Source organism: Trachypithecus francoisi, unplaced genomic scaffold (assembly GCF_009764315.1).
Source record: "Trachypithecus francoisi isolate TF-2019V2 unplaced genomic scaffold, Tfra_2.0 Contig00378, whole genome shotgun sequence".
NCBI classification, from domain to species: domain Eukaryota; kingdom Metazoa; phylum Chordata; class Mammalia; order Primates; family Cercopithecidae; genus Trachypithecus; species Trachypithecus francoisi.
The window spans coordinates 93629-110560 of NW_022680601.1; the positions used below are offsets into that span (position 1 = coordinate 93629).

Genomic DNA, 16932 nt, shown 5'->3' on the forward strand with positions numbered 1-16932 from the left:
TGGGTTCTGCTCAAGGGCACGTGTCCCCACTCGAGATTATATCACAAAATTCAGTTGGGAGCTTCTTTTACCCTGTGACCCCTCTCTGAGCTCATTAGCTGACTTCGCCAAGGGCCCCTATGACATGTAGTCAGGAATGGCTTCCCTGAGTTCACACTGAAGGCTGGGAATGCCTGCAAGGCACTTCCTGCTGCTGCTTCTGTTTGTATATTTCACTTGCTCCCTAAATCCATTCCTGCTCTACAGAGGATTAAAGCCTTCTCTTGTGGCCTGAATTTCCAGATTCCCAGTGGGGATGTGTGCTCTGGAGTGCACTGTCTCCCCTCCCAAGGTGGGGATGTGACGTTTTTTGCTTGTTTCATGGAGTAGGCTGGTCCCTGCTTCTTCTTCAAAGTGTATGTAAATTTTTTGTTGTTGATTTTCTGTTAAGTTCCTGCATCGGTTCTTGCAAAAAAATTCACAGTGTAAATCGCTACACACTCATCTGTCCTTCCAAGTGGGAGACGCATGCCAACACCGCCTCCCATCTGCCATGTGGTACTTTTCTCCATTTTCTTAGTTCTCCATGAGATCTCTTGAGTGGCATCAGTTACCTTTTGCTGCCTCCTGTACTTGTTTTGCATTTGTGTTATCTCTGATTTCTTTGAGTAGCTTTTAAAATTTTTTTTTTTTTTTTTTTTGAGGCTGAGTCTCGCTCTGTCGCCCGGACTGGAGTGCAGTGGCCGGATCTCAGCTCACTGCAAGCTCCGCCTCCCGGGTTTACACCATTCTCCTGCCTCAGCCTCCCGAGTAGCTGGGACTACAGGCGCCCGCCACCTCGCCCGGCTAGTTTTTGTATTTTTAGTAGAGACGGGGTTTCACCGTGTTAGCCAGGATGGTCTTGATCTCCTGACCTCGTGATCCGCCCGTCTCGGCCTCCCAAAGTGCTGGGATTACAGGCTTGAGCCACCGCACCCGGCCTAAAATTTTTCTTGTAGAGATCTTTCCCCATACTTAGCTATATTCCTAAGTATGATGTTCATTTACTATTCCAACAATCCTAGGGTACTTAAGATTTAAGCTACATGGTAACCATGCCTTGTTTAAAGCATAAAACATTTAAACAATTGAATATAACAAATGAACAGTACATTTTTACAATCTAAGAATATTTTCCAAATATGAAGTAGTCAGGGAAATGTGATTATTCAATGATGTCTTTGATGTCCTGCCCTACCACAGACCAATAGGGTCAACACTGTGACTGGGCACACATCAAAGATTCACGCCTGACTCTCAGCTGTGGGGTTTGTTAAAACATCCTGGAAAGTTTCTTTTGATGAACAAGATATAATGATCAGAAAAAAAAGGGTGCTGATATGTTTTTCCAACCAGAGATGTACTCGACTCTCTCTTATTTAACCTCCTCATACCTGACTTCTAATCACTTTGCCTAGTGGGTGCCCTTCCACCTCCCTAATGCCCCCTCTCACAGGGATGCCTCCTCCCAAGCTCCAGAAACTCTGACCCTCACACTGCTGCAGGGAGCCCATGAATTGCTGGTCAATATCGCTCACCCTCTAGACTCCATGCTGCCTGTGCTTCTTCCAACAACAGCTAGAGAGCCACTGACTGATAAACACCTGTCACCTGCCCCTTTCCCAGAGGGTGAACCTCCATCCACTCCCACTGCAGAAATGAATCTTAAATGGTTGATTTCACTTTCCAATTCTGGCCCTAAACGTATAGGCAAATCACAATTTTGGTTCACTAGTGTGTCAGAAGGAAAGAAAACATAGAAGTAATGGAGACCAAAGCAGGTGAAGAATCTTTAGGAGAGAACATTTAATTTTTTCAAAATGAGAAAAAAATTATTGTCTTTCTTTTCTGGCTGATGGGCTTAGCTGTAGCTTGATGAAGTGGCCAAGCAGGAGAGATTTAACCAGAGGCGATGTGTCCAGTCACCAGCATAGAGACATCTTCTGTGTCACCATCCACATGTAGGGCCTTTTGGGAGACCTCATGCAATGCCCTCCATGTTAATATTCATCAGAAAATGGATAATCAGGGGACTCAGCCAAACTGGAAAGAGAAAAAAGTGCACACTCTGAATGGCAATGACTCCGCTACTAGCAGATAGCACAGTGATTTCTAGGAAACCACCACTAGTGTAGATGTTAAGAAGTTCATTTTCTGACTGCTCTAGAATCTGTGTTTCTTAGTTTAATGAACATGACTTTATTATATCTGTATTTTCAAAATAAAGAATCATTTAATTCTATTCCTCTGCCTGGAACTGAACACATAAAACACACACAGTCAAATGTTCAAACATATTTCTCTACATCTGTCAACAGAGCAAAGAGATATCTGACATTTTCTATTTCAAATTCTCAGTAAAAACAGGAACTCATTCTGCCTTACCTTGAAGAGGAATAAGCAAGACATACGATCATCACTAACAGACAATTTTGAGTGTAACTATTATACTGGTAGCAATTATACTTTATTTTATTTCTATGCATCTTACCTACTACCGGCCTATCATATGCAACACACTTGGTTAGATTCACAAATGTAAATTGTTGTTTTTGATATAGGTTCCAATAGCCAAAGAGCTACAATGCAGCAACCATTTTATAGGTTGAAATAACCCAAAATATACAGACATAGATAAATGACTGCTCGCATGGACAGTTACAACTTGTTAATTAGGGGATTGAGCCTATCCTTTGTGATTACACCAAGAGCAAATACTAGGAAGCTGGCAAGTGGTTTACTCCAGACCATATTTGAGTTCTCCGAAATAGCACTAGTGATTGATTTTATGATCCCAGAAAATATTAATTGGTTGTAAAAATTTCTAATGCTTGCCACTTTTCCTTTTCTTTTTATCATTTCCTTTTTCATTTTGTATTTTCCTCTAAATCAATAAAATACTAGTAATAATATCTACAAATTTTGGGTACTTATGATGTACCATTGTGTTTGTTTTATTCACACATTATCTCATCATCTCTATTAGTTGTTAAAATCTCCACTGCCATCAGTTACATAACTTCTTTTTTCCCTCATTTTGAGTGACCTTCTATGAATCCTAGAACCTTAGAACATAGAGGAATAGTAAACATCTGTTATTGGTTATAACTTATCTCCAACAATGGTGCTTTTACATCTACACTCTTCATTTGATTTTAAAATTTCTTTATTCTCTGCACTGAGATCTCCATATTGCAGAACATCAAGGCCAAGTGCTCCTATTCACTCCACTAAGACAGACTTGTGGAGGCAAATGCGGTGTTTGGGTCATGGGAAAACATGCAAAGAAAGGCACAAAAAAGGTTTGAAATGATTAAAAATACTTAATTGACAGGATCTAGCAAGCAATTCCACGTGAAGTAGGTGGGAATTGGAACCTGGCCCACAAGGTTGATGGAACTCCCTTTGATCTGGTAAGATATTTAGCAGGTTGGGAAGAGCAACATATAAGCACAAATTTGGAAACATCTAATGTGACCACATGGGCAATATCCGCAGTATGTACACGAGACAGTAGTACAAACGGCACCCTACATGGAAGGTGCAGATTCAGCAATGATCTTGGCTGCTCTGGAGAGTTCCATGGAGTCATGAGAGCAGAGGGACAGGTTGACCACACTGACTCCGGGCCTCTCTCCCTGCCAGAGAACAGGGCTCTGGAGTGAGTCCATGAGGAGAGGTCCAGAAAGCTCCTGTCTCACCTCTGTCTCACATTGGCCTCTGTGCCCCTGGTGTGGAGGTCACTCTCAACACCCATGCTACATTCCTCCTCTGAAAATAAATTAGGACACCCATCACCAAAATTACTTACATATCAGGGGTCAAATATCGTGTATTTCTGTCTAGGTCATCTATGGCTTTCATGTCCTCTGAAGTCAACTGGAATTCAAACACCTATCAAAGTAATAGAAAACTTTAATTATTTTTAGATTACATCATTGCCAACTGGGAACCACCAAGTACGTCAGACAGTAGGGTGCAGAGACAATACTTCAAAGATCGATACGTTTCCAAAATTTATGAAAGACCTCTCTAACCATTCAAGTGGTCAATGAAAACCAGACGAAAAATAAACAAAAATCCATTCCCAGATAAAATATTTTGAAACTGCACAACACTGCAGACAAAGAGAATATCTCAAGATGCTGAAGAAGAAACAGCTGACATTGTGCACACATGATAGGGTCATGTACCTAGAAGACCCACAAGAATCTAGAGGCAAATTTTGTAATGTCTAGCGTAATTTAGTAGGTTTGATGAATAACATTGAATATCTATCTCTCCAATGAGCAGGTATAATAGGAAAAAACAGTTTTCAACATAACTCAAGCCAATAATTGTCTAAATACTAATGATTGCACATTCAAAAGGCATGGGTACTCAACTGTGTAAATTTGGGAGATTCTAAATATCAAAAAGATGTCACTCTAACTCATTCAATCAAATAAGTGTACAAATTCATAGGAAAACTGAAAGAGTGATACAGAAAATAAGAGAAAGAGAGAGTAAAAAATGATTCCTCAAGGATCTAGAACTAGAAATACCATTTGGCCCAGTCATCCCATTACTGGGTGTATACTCAAAGGATTATAAATCATGCCAATATAAAGACACATGCACACGTGTGTTTATTGTGGCACTATTCACAATAGCAAAGACTTGGAATCAACCCAAATGTCCATCAGTTACAGACTAGATTAAGAAAATGTGGCACATATACATCATGGAATACTATGCAGCCATAAAAATGGATGAGTTCATGTCCTTTGTAGGGACATGGATGCAGCTGGAAACCATCATTCTCAGCAAACTATAGCAAGAACAGAAAACCAAACACCACATGTTCTCACTCATAGGTGGGAATTGAACAATCAGATCACTTGGACACAGGAAGGGCAACATCACACACCGGGGCCTATTGTGGGTTGGGGGGAGGGGAGAGAGAGAGCATTAGGAGATATACCTAATGTAAATGATGAGTTAATGGGTGCAGCACACCAACATGGCACGTGTATACATATGTAACAAACCTGCACATTGTGCACATGTCCCCTAGAACTTAAAGTATAATAAAAAAAAATGACAACCATGTAGCACTTGATGAATCCAGGTAAGCGCATTTGTTGCATTATTCTTGTAGTATTTCTATACATTAGAAAGTCCACAAAACAAAAATGAAAAGCGATCAAAAACTATTAAAAGTATCAGTAATTACTAGGCGCGGTGGCTCTCGCCTGTAATCCTAGCACTTTGGGAGGCCGATGCGGGAGGTTTGCCTGAGTTCAGGAGTTCAAGAACAGCTTGGGCAACACAGTGAAACCCCATCTCTACTAAAATACAAAAAATTAGCTGAGTATTGCAGTGTGTGCCTGTAGTCCCAGCTACTCGGGAGGCTGAGGCAGGAGAACTGCTTGAACCCAGGAGGCGGAGGTTGCAGTTAGCCGAGATTGTGCCACTGCACTCACCCTGGGTGACGCAGTGAGACTCCATCTCCAAAAAAAAAAAAAAAATTAACAGTAATGGAGAAAGTTATGAAATTAATGATATATTTATTAAAAGATAATTTATTAATAAGTAGTGGGAAATTCATATGATCATGGATTGGAAATCTCAATATTGTCAAAGATTCGGTTCTCTCCACATTGATCTGCAGGCTTATTAAATGTCAATAAGAGATTAAAACATTTACTTGCTTGTGGAAGTTAATGAGATGATTCAAAATTTTAAATAATACATTAGTCAAGAATAGCTAAGATATTATTAAATAAATGAAGACGTTAGAAAATTATTTGTAACATATTGGAAGTGAAACTTACTTTTTAACATCATAGTACAGAAAAGTAAATAAGTGAACTGAAGATGGAAGAGAGGCCAGATAATTGTTCATGGAAATTTCATATATGTTACAGGTAAAAAAATGTCAAGTTATGTGAGCAAATATGAACTTTTCAATAAATGTCGGTGGGAAATTTTGCTAAAAATTCAAAAATTAGATATGCATGTTTGGATCCTTATTTCATATCGTATTTAAAAAGTCAATCCCATTCGAATTAACTAAATTTATAAGGAAAGAATATTAATAATTTTGTAAGCTAACACAGTAAAATATTGTGATAGTCCCAATATAGGATAAGACACAAAATTCACCAACCACAAGAAAGAGGCATGAAAAATGAGTCTACATGAAGGATAGAAACTTCTGTCTGTGAAAACATAACCACAGAGAATATGACAACACAGGTAAAATTTGGAAGATGTTATTTCAAGAATACATTCAAGTCTCTAAAGAATTAATATCCAGAATAAATACATATATATGTGGTTTCTAATTAATTTAACATATATAACACATGTCATATATATATCTATGTATACTAGATGAATTAAAGAACATACACACATGTATAAATACTGATAATTTCCACAGTCTTTCATAACATTTCCTTTTTGTTTTGTCAGTTTTCTAATGTCTAAAAATATTTTTAAAATCATATAGTGAATGCCATTACCTAGATTCATCTATTGTTTCATTGTCATTTTTTACTTTCTTTCTCATTCTCTGTGTCATTATTTCAGAGTATCCTATGGGTTTCTACACTGATTTTACTTAAGGTTTTAGAAAATAGTGACATATACATATATGTGATATATGTCATATATACGACATAGGATTTACAATATATATATACCATATATGATGCATATTTCATGTATCTATATATAACTAATTAGAAAACAAACATATGTATGTATTTGGATATTCTCTAGAGACTTGGATGTATTCTTGAGAATATATGAAATAATACATCAATTTAGATATATTCATATTCATACATATACTTATTAATATATTATTTCACACATATCATCTAAATGATAGATTAATTAGGAACTGCCCTCTGCAGTCACATGTCCCTGTACCCACTTGCTTGGTTCTGTGAATTTCCAGCTCCTTCCAATAACAGGTAATAATAAGAGGCGGTGTGTATTTCCTCACCCCTTGAGTCTGACCTATCCTGTAACTTGCATTAGGTGATGGAATTTCCCAGAAGCAATGGTTGGCAGCTCTGAGCCTAGACATGAAAAGGCTTTGCACGTGTCCACTCACTGCCTTGGAGTCGTGCCCTGTCCTGAGATGAATACTGGGCTGGATGACTGGAGGATAAAGAACTGCATGGGAGAAGGGGGCGCTCAGACAGATGCCCCATGGACATCCTGAAGCAGAGCTGCCTCACTGCGCTGCACACACATGAGAGCCCGGCCAGGAACAGAAGGACTGGACTGAGTTCAGGCTGAGCCCAGGCTAATTTTCTAACCATGGAATCTTGAGCTCAACAAATGCTTTTGCATTAAGCCTTTGTGTTAACTGGGTTTGGCTTATAACCTTAGATGTTGGAATAAATATGGTCTCCTACACATAAAAATAAAGACGAACAACCACCTCATTAAAAAAAAGGCAGAGTTAAACAAACAATTCACAAAGACAAAATTCTAAGAGAATAAATATAAGGAATTTATACTACATAAATATACAAAAAAAATTCACGATGATTTGGAGACTAAAAAACATCTAATCAAACACCTCATTATAGAAAATAAAGAAAAGGACATATCCCTAACAGAGGGATATGGATATCACTGAGTTAATGCTAATTCAAATCTCTGGTTTTGATCCCATCCTATTTCTCTCCACCTGTGTTGCCTCTCCTGTGCCAGAGTAGAAGAAATCCTTATGATGTACACAAAGAGTTCATGCATAGGAAATACAGGGGAAATGGAGCTGGCCCAAGGGTGTCCCGAGAGCCTTACAAGAAGCACACGTGTGAAGGACACTGTGCAGCAGTCCTGAGGCCCACAGCCCGGCTCCTCACCTTCATGTTCTCTCTGATTCGCTGCTCACTGAAGCTCTTGGCCAGGACCACAACGCCACGCTGCAGCTGGTAGCGCAGGGCAATCAGGGCTGGGGTTCGCTTGTGCTTTTTTGCCAAGGCACAAAGGACTGGGTCCTTCAAGAGAACTGGGGAGTTCTGGTCCACCCTGGAAGGAAAGGCAGAAATGCTGAAGTCCTGAGGCTGGGGATACAGTTTGTTAGGCGGCTCCCTAAACAGACTAAGGCATCCACTCTGCACCAGAGCGTCTCAAGTGAGGCTCCTGAACAGCAGCCTCAGCATCAGCTGGGATCTTGTCAGAAATGCAAATTCTTCCCTCACCCCAAGTCAGCTGTGAGTGAACTCCAGGAAACAGCATGAGCTAATTAAATTTTCTGAAATCGAAACAATGTTTTACATAAAATTCCTGTTGCTCTTATTACCACGGTTTTTCTCGATGGGATCCCAGAGCACTATAGGCAACCAGAACAATGTCTTTTGACTTGCAGAAATCCAGCAGTTTTCTCTGGTTGAGGTAAGGATGACATTCCACCTGCAGATGAGCAAGATGCAAAAGCATCAGATAATCCAAAAGTCATATTAATATTAAAATGACCAAAGTAAAAGAAGCCGAATAATATAGAGCATTAAATTCGAACTGAGAATATTATTGTCAAGAAATGATCTTTTTCATAAAAATAAATTTTATGCCCCTCTCTCCTAAGAAAATCGAAATGCTATTTCTGAGCACAAGCAACTCTACGAACCCTATCCTGGTTTCTCAATAACTCCAACCACTAGAAGGAGACACGGCCAATTTCAGAGCTGGGATGAAGTAAGATTCTTTGAGCCTTAGGCATCAACTTGTGCCAGAAATCAAGAATTTGGTCAAAGATTCATGAAAGCATGTCTAAAAGAAAAAAGAACTGATTTCTTAATTGATACCAAAAATGCATACATATATATGAATGTTTTCTAATTCATCTGACATATAACATACATATCACATATGCCATCTATGAGATACATATATATCCATATATAATGGATGAACTAGAAAACATACATATATGTATAAATACTGATAATTTTAACAATCTTTCATTACTTTTCCTTTTTGTATGATGGATTTGTATGGTGACATCTCAAATGTCACCAGTGGGTTTCCTATGAAACAAGTGCTTTGTCTTTTAGACCTACCCTCAGGAGTCTTTGATCAAATTCTTCTTTCATATATATATATACATACACACACACATATACATACATACATATATACCTACTGAGTAGACATGAGCATTGAAAAATAAGTAAAATGAATTAAAAAGCATAGGATAAAAATCCATGAGTCTATAGTAATTAGTGAGAGAATGAGAAAAAGAACACAAATATTTGTCTACTCTGATGGTGGTCATTATAGTAATTACATTCTCAGTACATTGCTAATTGAAGGACGATATTAACTTTTACCCGGACTTAGCAGAATAATAGTATATTACTTTTACTTGTTGAGAAACTATTTTTAGTAAAATGTCAGGTAAGAGTAGTTAAACAAGTGGTTAAAATTGAAAATTTTCTGTAAAAAACCCAAGGAAATAACAAACAAGAGAACAGAAATACAACACAAAAAAGTTCAAATCACTGATGTATACTCAATCATATGTGAAAATTTGTCATGGAACTATGACTTCTTCTGTCGATAATTATACCCCAGCAGATTACTAGTAATCGTTAAAGAGAAAACATGTGTTAAAAACAACAGATCTGACCATCGTTAGTTTAACCAAGTTTTTAAAACTAGCTTCACCACTAGTGGGGCATTCTGTGATTGTATGCAGTCTAGTGTGATGCAGTTTGAAAAACACGGCATGATAAAAACATTTTCTTGCCCCAAAGGTTTAAATCAATGTAATAAAACACTTTCATCTAATTTCTAATTTACAGAAACCTTCAATAACTGGGAAAAACAAGTTAACTGATATCAAAATACAATGGTATAAAAACAACTGAATTCTGGTTAAAAAAAGGAGAGCCACAAAAGACATTTTGATTAAACAATGGAAAATTCAAATATGGACTGGATACCAAATGACATGAGGGCACTGTAGATGATGTTCTTAGATACAGTAATGACACTGTAACTGGGAGAATATCTTCATTCCTGTGACATGCTTGGAGAGGTCTCCAGGGGTCAATTGTCATCTTTACAATTTACCTTGAAAAGGTTCTAGAAACATTATATATATTTATGCAAATATATCCCTATATAACACTGCAAAATGTTAGTAATTTTGAACATAAATGGTAACATGGGCCTCCAGTAGTATTTTTATCAAATTTTTGGAAAGTTTGAAAATTGCCATATTAAAATATTGGGGAACTACTAGTATTAAAACCACATTAATTTCTCATTGCTTTTATGTAATTATCATGGCACCATATCATTATACCAAATTCACACATTTTATACATTATGTATTTCCACTGTTGATTTTTACTCATTAACTCTAAATTTTTAAAAATGAAATAAAACAAAAAAGTATAAGGTACTGGGAAAGGTGTGGTGATTTTAATGCTGAAATGTGTGTAACATTTGGGGGTAGTCAATTTGATCAAGAAGGCCTGGAATCATCAATCAGGATGCAAGGAAAAGATGGAATTATCTCTAGGCTATGAAAGAACCATGCATAGAATAGATGTGTTTAAGCAGCTGATTGCATGACAGACTCCAAAGAACAGCAGCCGACTAGGAGCGGGGCAGTCATTGGCCAGCTCGATGTTCTGCTAAATATTTCTCAGTGTTGATTTCATCCACTGTGAACAGATATCTCTGTAAACAGGTCATTTTCTCTTTCTACCATGGATGACCTTCATTGTCTGCAGATAATTTTTAGTGTATCTATGCCCTTGGTCAAGGAGTGTGAAAGCAGAGATACCAAGAGGCACTGAGACATCTGAACCCCATGGAAATCCCTAGTATTTCTCTTCTCTTGCTCTCACTCTCTCCTTATGTACTGCTCATTCCATCTTTTCATGGCTTCATATCTATGCACAATTTCCTCCAAATCAACTTGACCCATCCACTCTCTGGTCATCTTTCATAGCTTAGGGGTAAGTCCACCTTTCCCTGAATCTAATTGACAATCCTTGGCCTCCTTGATTGAACTGATTTCCTCTAAATATAACTCACAATTCAGCATCAAAGTTGCAACACCTTTCCATAAGACTTTTCTAAGCTGGGTACCAGTAGGAGCCCTCTATGCCCTTCTAGACAGAGGCTTTGCTCTCTAGAATCTTCTCTTTTACAAAGATAAGTGGGACTAAATGAATGGATACTTGGCAATAGGACAGAAAGAGGGGCATGAAGAGCAGAAAAGACAGGAGGCTGAGGGCGCTCACCTGGTTGCAGACAGGTTTGTACTTGAGCCCTGGCTTGTTGAGGATCATTTCCAGCTGCCTGCGATTGAAGTTGGACACCCCGATGGACTTGGCCAATCCTGCATCTTTACATTTCTCCATGGCCTGGGAAAAAGGAATTGTGAGGTGTCATTAGTGTAGTCAACTGAAGACCAAGATAAATGTGACACAGAACTGTGAAAGAAACAACTGTCTAGATATGACAATCAAACTATGTAGCTGTGGTTCTTAAAAGGGAGAAAATAAAACAGAAAATTGGAGAAGAAGATAGTGATTGCAAGAGTAAGAATTTGTTTCCTCCTTAGGAAACTGGAGAGTCTAGTGCACAGGCAAGGAAAGAAATCCCAGTCCTCCTTACCCCCAACCCTTCTCCTCCACTTCTCTCTTTTGTATGCCTGTCATTTCTTTTTCATCACTGCTCACAAAAACTACCTTTGTAAAGCTCCTAAGGTTTTGATCCAATGGTGCGTTTTCCATTCTTGTACTTGGAAGATAGGAACCAGATGTCTCCTATCTCATCTTTCTTATCTGTGCTCTCCTCCAAGCACTCACCTCCCACGTAGCACAGAGATCCACTGTGTCAAATAGTAGTTTTCCATTTTCATCTTTTGGGATTAGTTCCTCACCTGGCTGAAGTAGAAGCAGTCAATTTAGTGATGTCACAAATCAATTTCTCCACATAAATTTCCCCACACATAGCCATGCTCTGAGGTACATTTAAGGACACTAATCCTCCGTGATGTAGGTGATGCAATGCTCCTGAGAGTGATATGTACAAAGTGTGCTACATATGAAGGTATAAGGAATGTCTTCAGGAGACAGACTTCCTCTAATCTCTTATAACTATTATATGTATAAATAAATACCATCTTTCTGGTTGGTAATGGAGTGTCATCATTGACTTACATTACTTTCTTCTGCTCCTATAATTTTCTCTGTGGCAATACCTCTCTTCAACTGCAAAAGACCTTGATATCCAGGAATAAAGGATTGTACTTTTGACCCAGATGCCACTATCAGAGTTCTTTATCTCCCTGAACATGTGATGTTCCATGGACAGGACCATGAACCAATCATGGTCCATGGAGGTGTTTTCAAGGCTAGTTTGGAAGTTGGGAGATGCACAGGAGCTCACAGTAATAACCATGAGCCTGAAAGTGCTCCAAAGCCATAAATGCCACCAATGAAAAAGGTTGGAACAAATATTTAAAAAGCTTTTTGTAATAAAGCAGAGATAAGGATGGAGAAAGGATACATTTTTAGAGATTTTATCAAATTCTTAATGTAGCCATGGCTTTGACTTCCCATTTTTATATCTAATACACCCTTGCATTAACTAGTCTGAGTAGTTTTCTGTAACCTTAAAACAAAAGTTATGAATGACACAAGAATTCATGGCTAAGCAAAAATAAAAACTCCAGTGTGAAAAAAGAGGAAGCAGAAGCAACAAGGTTTTCCATGAAGGTTTGTAGTTTAAGACACACCCGGACTGAATTCTTGCCCCTTGAAAAGATGCAAGAAGATGGAAACTCATTGTTCACCCTACGTGCAACAGCTTTTCTGGACACCACAACTTCATGAAACTCTGTGTCTGTGAACATCCCAAGAGGTGAACTCAGGAGTCATAACTAAGACCTTGTGCCTTCAAGGAGATGATTGTCATTTCCTCAAGTTTTTAAAGCAGACGGTTTGAGGATTCTGCACTCTTTTCTTGTAGACATGCATCACGGAAGTACGGATTCAAAATGTATTCAATAGAAAGGGAATTAGGAGTTATGTTTAGGGCTCTTCTTCCATGTTATAATCCCTATGTCCTCCTAAGAAAATGCTTAGTTCAAATATCCATGAAAACAACATTTATGATGACAACAAAAGTGAAATCAATTTGATCACAAAGCTGCCTACCTTTACAGACACTGGAAAATGAATAAGATAGAGGTCAACATAGTCCAATTGAAGATTTTTCAGTGACCTTTCCAAGGCTGGTCGGACCAACTCTGGTCGATGGGAATTGCTCCAAAGCTGCAGAGGTGAGAGAAAGGAAGTTGTGTAATGAAAACTTGAGCCAATTTTACTAGTTTGCTCGACCTAATATTTAGACATTTTCTACTACTTCAAAACTAATGACCACAGGCAAACTTATTCTCTCTCTTTTTGTGATGCCTTTTGTTCTGCCATATCCTGATGAACTTTGTAATATGTTGGATATATAGTTAGTACATATACTGAATGAAAGAGTGAAATTACTCCAAAGGTAGAAGTTGTTATCAAATCATAAGCATACCCATTATCTGAATTATCTTTGGTATGTTTTACAACTCATGTTAGTAGTGTAATTCATCAATTCAGCCCAATGGGCAAGAATAAGTATTTTTGTGGTTTAGAAACTGAGGAGGCAAATACAGTTTTTAATATGTTAACTTGGGCTGGACGCAATTTAAAACAATGTAGGTATCATTGTTTTATACGCACAGAGCTCTTTTACATTGCTTTCTCTCTCTTTCTGATAAGATGATAATGGAAACTCAGAATCCTAACAAATGTAAGAAATTCACCCAGGAGGTAAGTAATAAGATAATTTGATTAAGGTTGTCTCTGATTCTATAGTCCATGTTAAACCATATTGATCTGTGCTGACCTCAAAGAGGAAAGGGACTTCGAAGTCATGAGTTGGAACACTGCAAAGATGAGAAAGTCATCTTCATTTCCTGCTTTTGATTGTAGTTTTACTACATGAATAATTGTGAATAAATTGAAATAAATAAGCACAATTCACCCTCAACTATGGATCCAGTCATAGAATTGCCACCTCCACACAATCACCATAAACACATGTGCACACAAGCTCATCATAGGCACAGTACCTTTGAAGTGTAGAATATGTCTTCTCTCTTCACACTGCCGTCTGCAATCTTGCTTCGGATGGCCAGTCCAACCTGCGCCTCATTATTGTATAAATGAGCAGAATCAATATGGCGGAACCCAGCTTCTATTGCCAATTTGGTGGCCTCTAGAGCTTTACTTTTAGGAACCTGGGGGAGCAACCAAAGGTAGTATTTTCTGACTAATGTGCCTGAGGGTTAGTTCAGGCACAAGCAGCGACCTTCACAAAAATCACCTTTTCCTCCTTTCTTGGATGAGTTCTATACGTAGAATCATAAGTCCATCCCAGTCAGCCTGGGTCTTTCCCAGTTAGTAATAAAGGTTGGGCATAGCAGGAACTTCTGCAGTCCCAGAAAATCACTGCTTGATCACTAACTTGGAAGTGTCCCCAAAATAATTTCAGGTTCAGTGATTTTGTTTGAAAAAATTAACAGGACGCAACCTATAGTTATAGATATAATCTTAATTATTTTTAGTATGGTGAAATTAACACGAGGAATGGCCGGGCTCGGTGTCTCACGCCTGTAATCCCAGCACTTTGGGAGGCCGAGGCGGGTGGATCATGAGGTCAGGAGACCGAGACCACCCTGGCTAACACGGTGAAACCCCGTCTCTACTAAAAACACAAAAAAACTAGCCGGGCGTGGTGGCGGTGCCTGTAGTCCCAGCTACTGGGGAGGCTGAGGCAGAAGAATGGCATGAACCCGGGAGGTGGAGTTTTCAGTGAGCCGAGATCGCACCATTGCACTCCAGTCTGGGCGACATAGCGAGACTCCATCTCAAAAAGAAGGAAAGGAAGAAGAAAAGGGAAAGAAAGAAAGAGGGAGAGAGAGAGAGAAAGAGAGAAAGAAAGGAAGGAGGGAGGGAGGAAGGGAGGGAAGAAAGGAATGAAGGAAGGAAGGAAGGAGGGAGGGAGGAAGGAAGGAAGGAAGGAAGAAGGAAGGAAGGAAGGAAGGAAAAGAGAGAAGGGGAAATAGCCACATGGAAGTAATTATGAAGGAATACAGTGTAAGTTCCTGTGATTCCTCTCCCACCATGTTGCTGCATAGAACACTCTGACTTTATCCAGCATCACATTTTGTCAAATGTATGTGAACTGTTGTCTACAAGAGATGCTCTCTACATACTCCATTACTAAGATTTTGTCTGGGACTGCTTACATTGACTCACTCTGCCTAGCAGACACAAAACTTCCAGTCTCCAAAAGGAAAGCAGGTGCACAGAAACTCCACAGTTTCCACAAGCAGTTACTTATAGCCACCATTCTTATAAATTAGGAAATACCGAGAAATCTACCTTATCAGATACCAGCTGGTTTATATTGGAAACAGGCCTGTCTATCTATGGATAGCAGTCTATTATGTTAAGTCTTTTCTACCCAGCCTTTGGCCATTCTGTCTACATGACAGAACTAAATACTAGGAGTAGAGATATATACTCTAAGGATATTGATTTGTATATTCAAGAAATAGACTGCAGGGAGTAAGTGATTAGCAAAATGGGGTTCAGCTCCATAAATTCAAGGCAACTCTTTTAGGAAACATATGATTGCAGTGAAAGTTACAATTATTGACTTACATAACAAATGTGGATACAGATTTGAAAGTATATCTTTTAAATGACAAAAACAGAAACAAAGCAAACTGTTTTCCTATCTTAAAAGTATTTCTGAGGCTTTCTTTTTCCCACAGAATTACAAGGAACTAGATACTGGGTCTCACAGCCCACTCCTCATATCATCCTTGACCATTTCTTTGTTGTGCGAGCACTCAAAGGCTCACCAAGGGTGGAGTTTTCAGTGGTGTTCTCATCTTTACTTCCTCTCCGTGACAATTTATATTAAAGTAAACCACTCCTGTCAGTGGCCTTCAAAATGTCCCTTTGTAAATCCTTATATCGTATAGATGAGAAATGTGAGACTCAAATTTTATATAACTAGTCCCTATTCACACACATTGTATTCCCACGACAGTCTTGAGATACAAGTTTTCTTCCAGTGTAGAAAGAGCTAAGCCTAGAAAATAAAATCTATTCCATTAATTTTCTTGTCAGAGAAACAAGAAATGTCTCTGTTACAGTATTTTTATACCAATCTGACCCATATTAACAAAGACAAAGAATTTAAACTTCCCTTGTTAGGTTTTACTTTTTTTTTTTTTCTTAAAATGAGGATATTTTATCGTTTCAGGTAATTTTCCCAGAGCTGAGAGTAGCACATGGGAAATTCTCTTTAGTCCAGCTCTAGTATTACAGTTTGGTGCACGAGGCTGCCCAACAGAACAGTGATACTCTCCCAACAGATTTCATGCAATCCGTCTCCACTAACTTTTGCCATTAATATTCCTCTGAATTGTGTCTTCTTGGAAGAAGTAAATATCTGTTCAACTATACAAAGAAACAGAGAAACCACTCCCATTGCAATCAATCTTCAAGAGAGGGAGCAGGCAGGCCATGTTCTTTCTGCTGAGTTTTATAGACTCTGACAAGCTGTGAAACAAACATAAACAGAAGACAAAGCAGTGCCCCAAATAAGCAGTAGATGACCCTGTGACCAGACTGCATTGCAGAACAAAGACTGACGTTTAAAGGGAAGTCATGCAGAGTAACTTGGGAACACAAGCCTGATAACTTGGTCAGCTTCCACTTACTCTAGCTTCCACTTACTCTAGCTTTGCTCCTTTAAACTCTCAACACTAAAAACATTAGTATTACCTCTGCAGGCGCATAGGTGCCAAATCCCAGGACA

General features: G+C 38.7%; 1 protein-coding gene and 1 pseudogene across 2 annotated transcripts in view; both read right to left on the minus strand.

Moving 5' to 3' along the window:
• Positions 1-16928, minus strand: part of LOC117083536 — a 36228-nt pseudogene extending 19300 nt beyond the window's left edge. Inside the window, exons 1-3 of the transcript XR_004437115.1 lie at positions 16899-16928; positions 14168-14335; positions 13209-13325 (exon numbers count right to left, since the gene is read on the minus strand). The product of XR_004437115.1 is annotated as an aldo-keto reductase family 1 member C1-like (transcript). The remainder of the gene's footprint in view (positions 1-13208; positions 13326-14167; positions 14336-16898) is intronic.
• LOC117083560 (aldo-keto reductase family 1 member C1 homolog) lies at positions 1798-16926 on the minus strand. Its single transcript, XM_033211366.1, has 9 exons — positions 16899-16926; positions 14168-14335; positions 13209-13325; positions 11856-11933; positions 11286-11408; positions 8330-8439; positions 7890-8055; positions 3830-3912; positions 1798-2061 (listed from the first exon to the last, which is right to left on the minus strand). Exons 5-9 carry the CDS (start codon positions 11403-11405, stop codon positions 2019-2021), a joined length of 522 nt encoding a protein of 173 aa, XP_033067257.1. The 5' UTR covers positions 11406-11408; positions 11856-11933; positions 13209-13325; positions 14168-14335; positions 16899-16926; the 3' UTR covers positions 1798-2018.
• Positions 16929-16932: the final 4 nt, after the last annotated feature.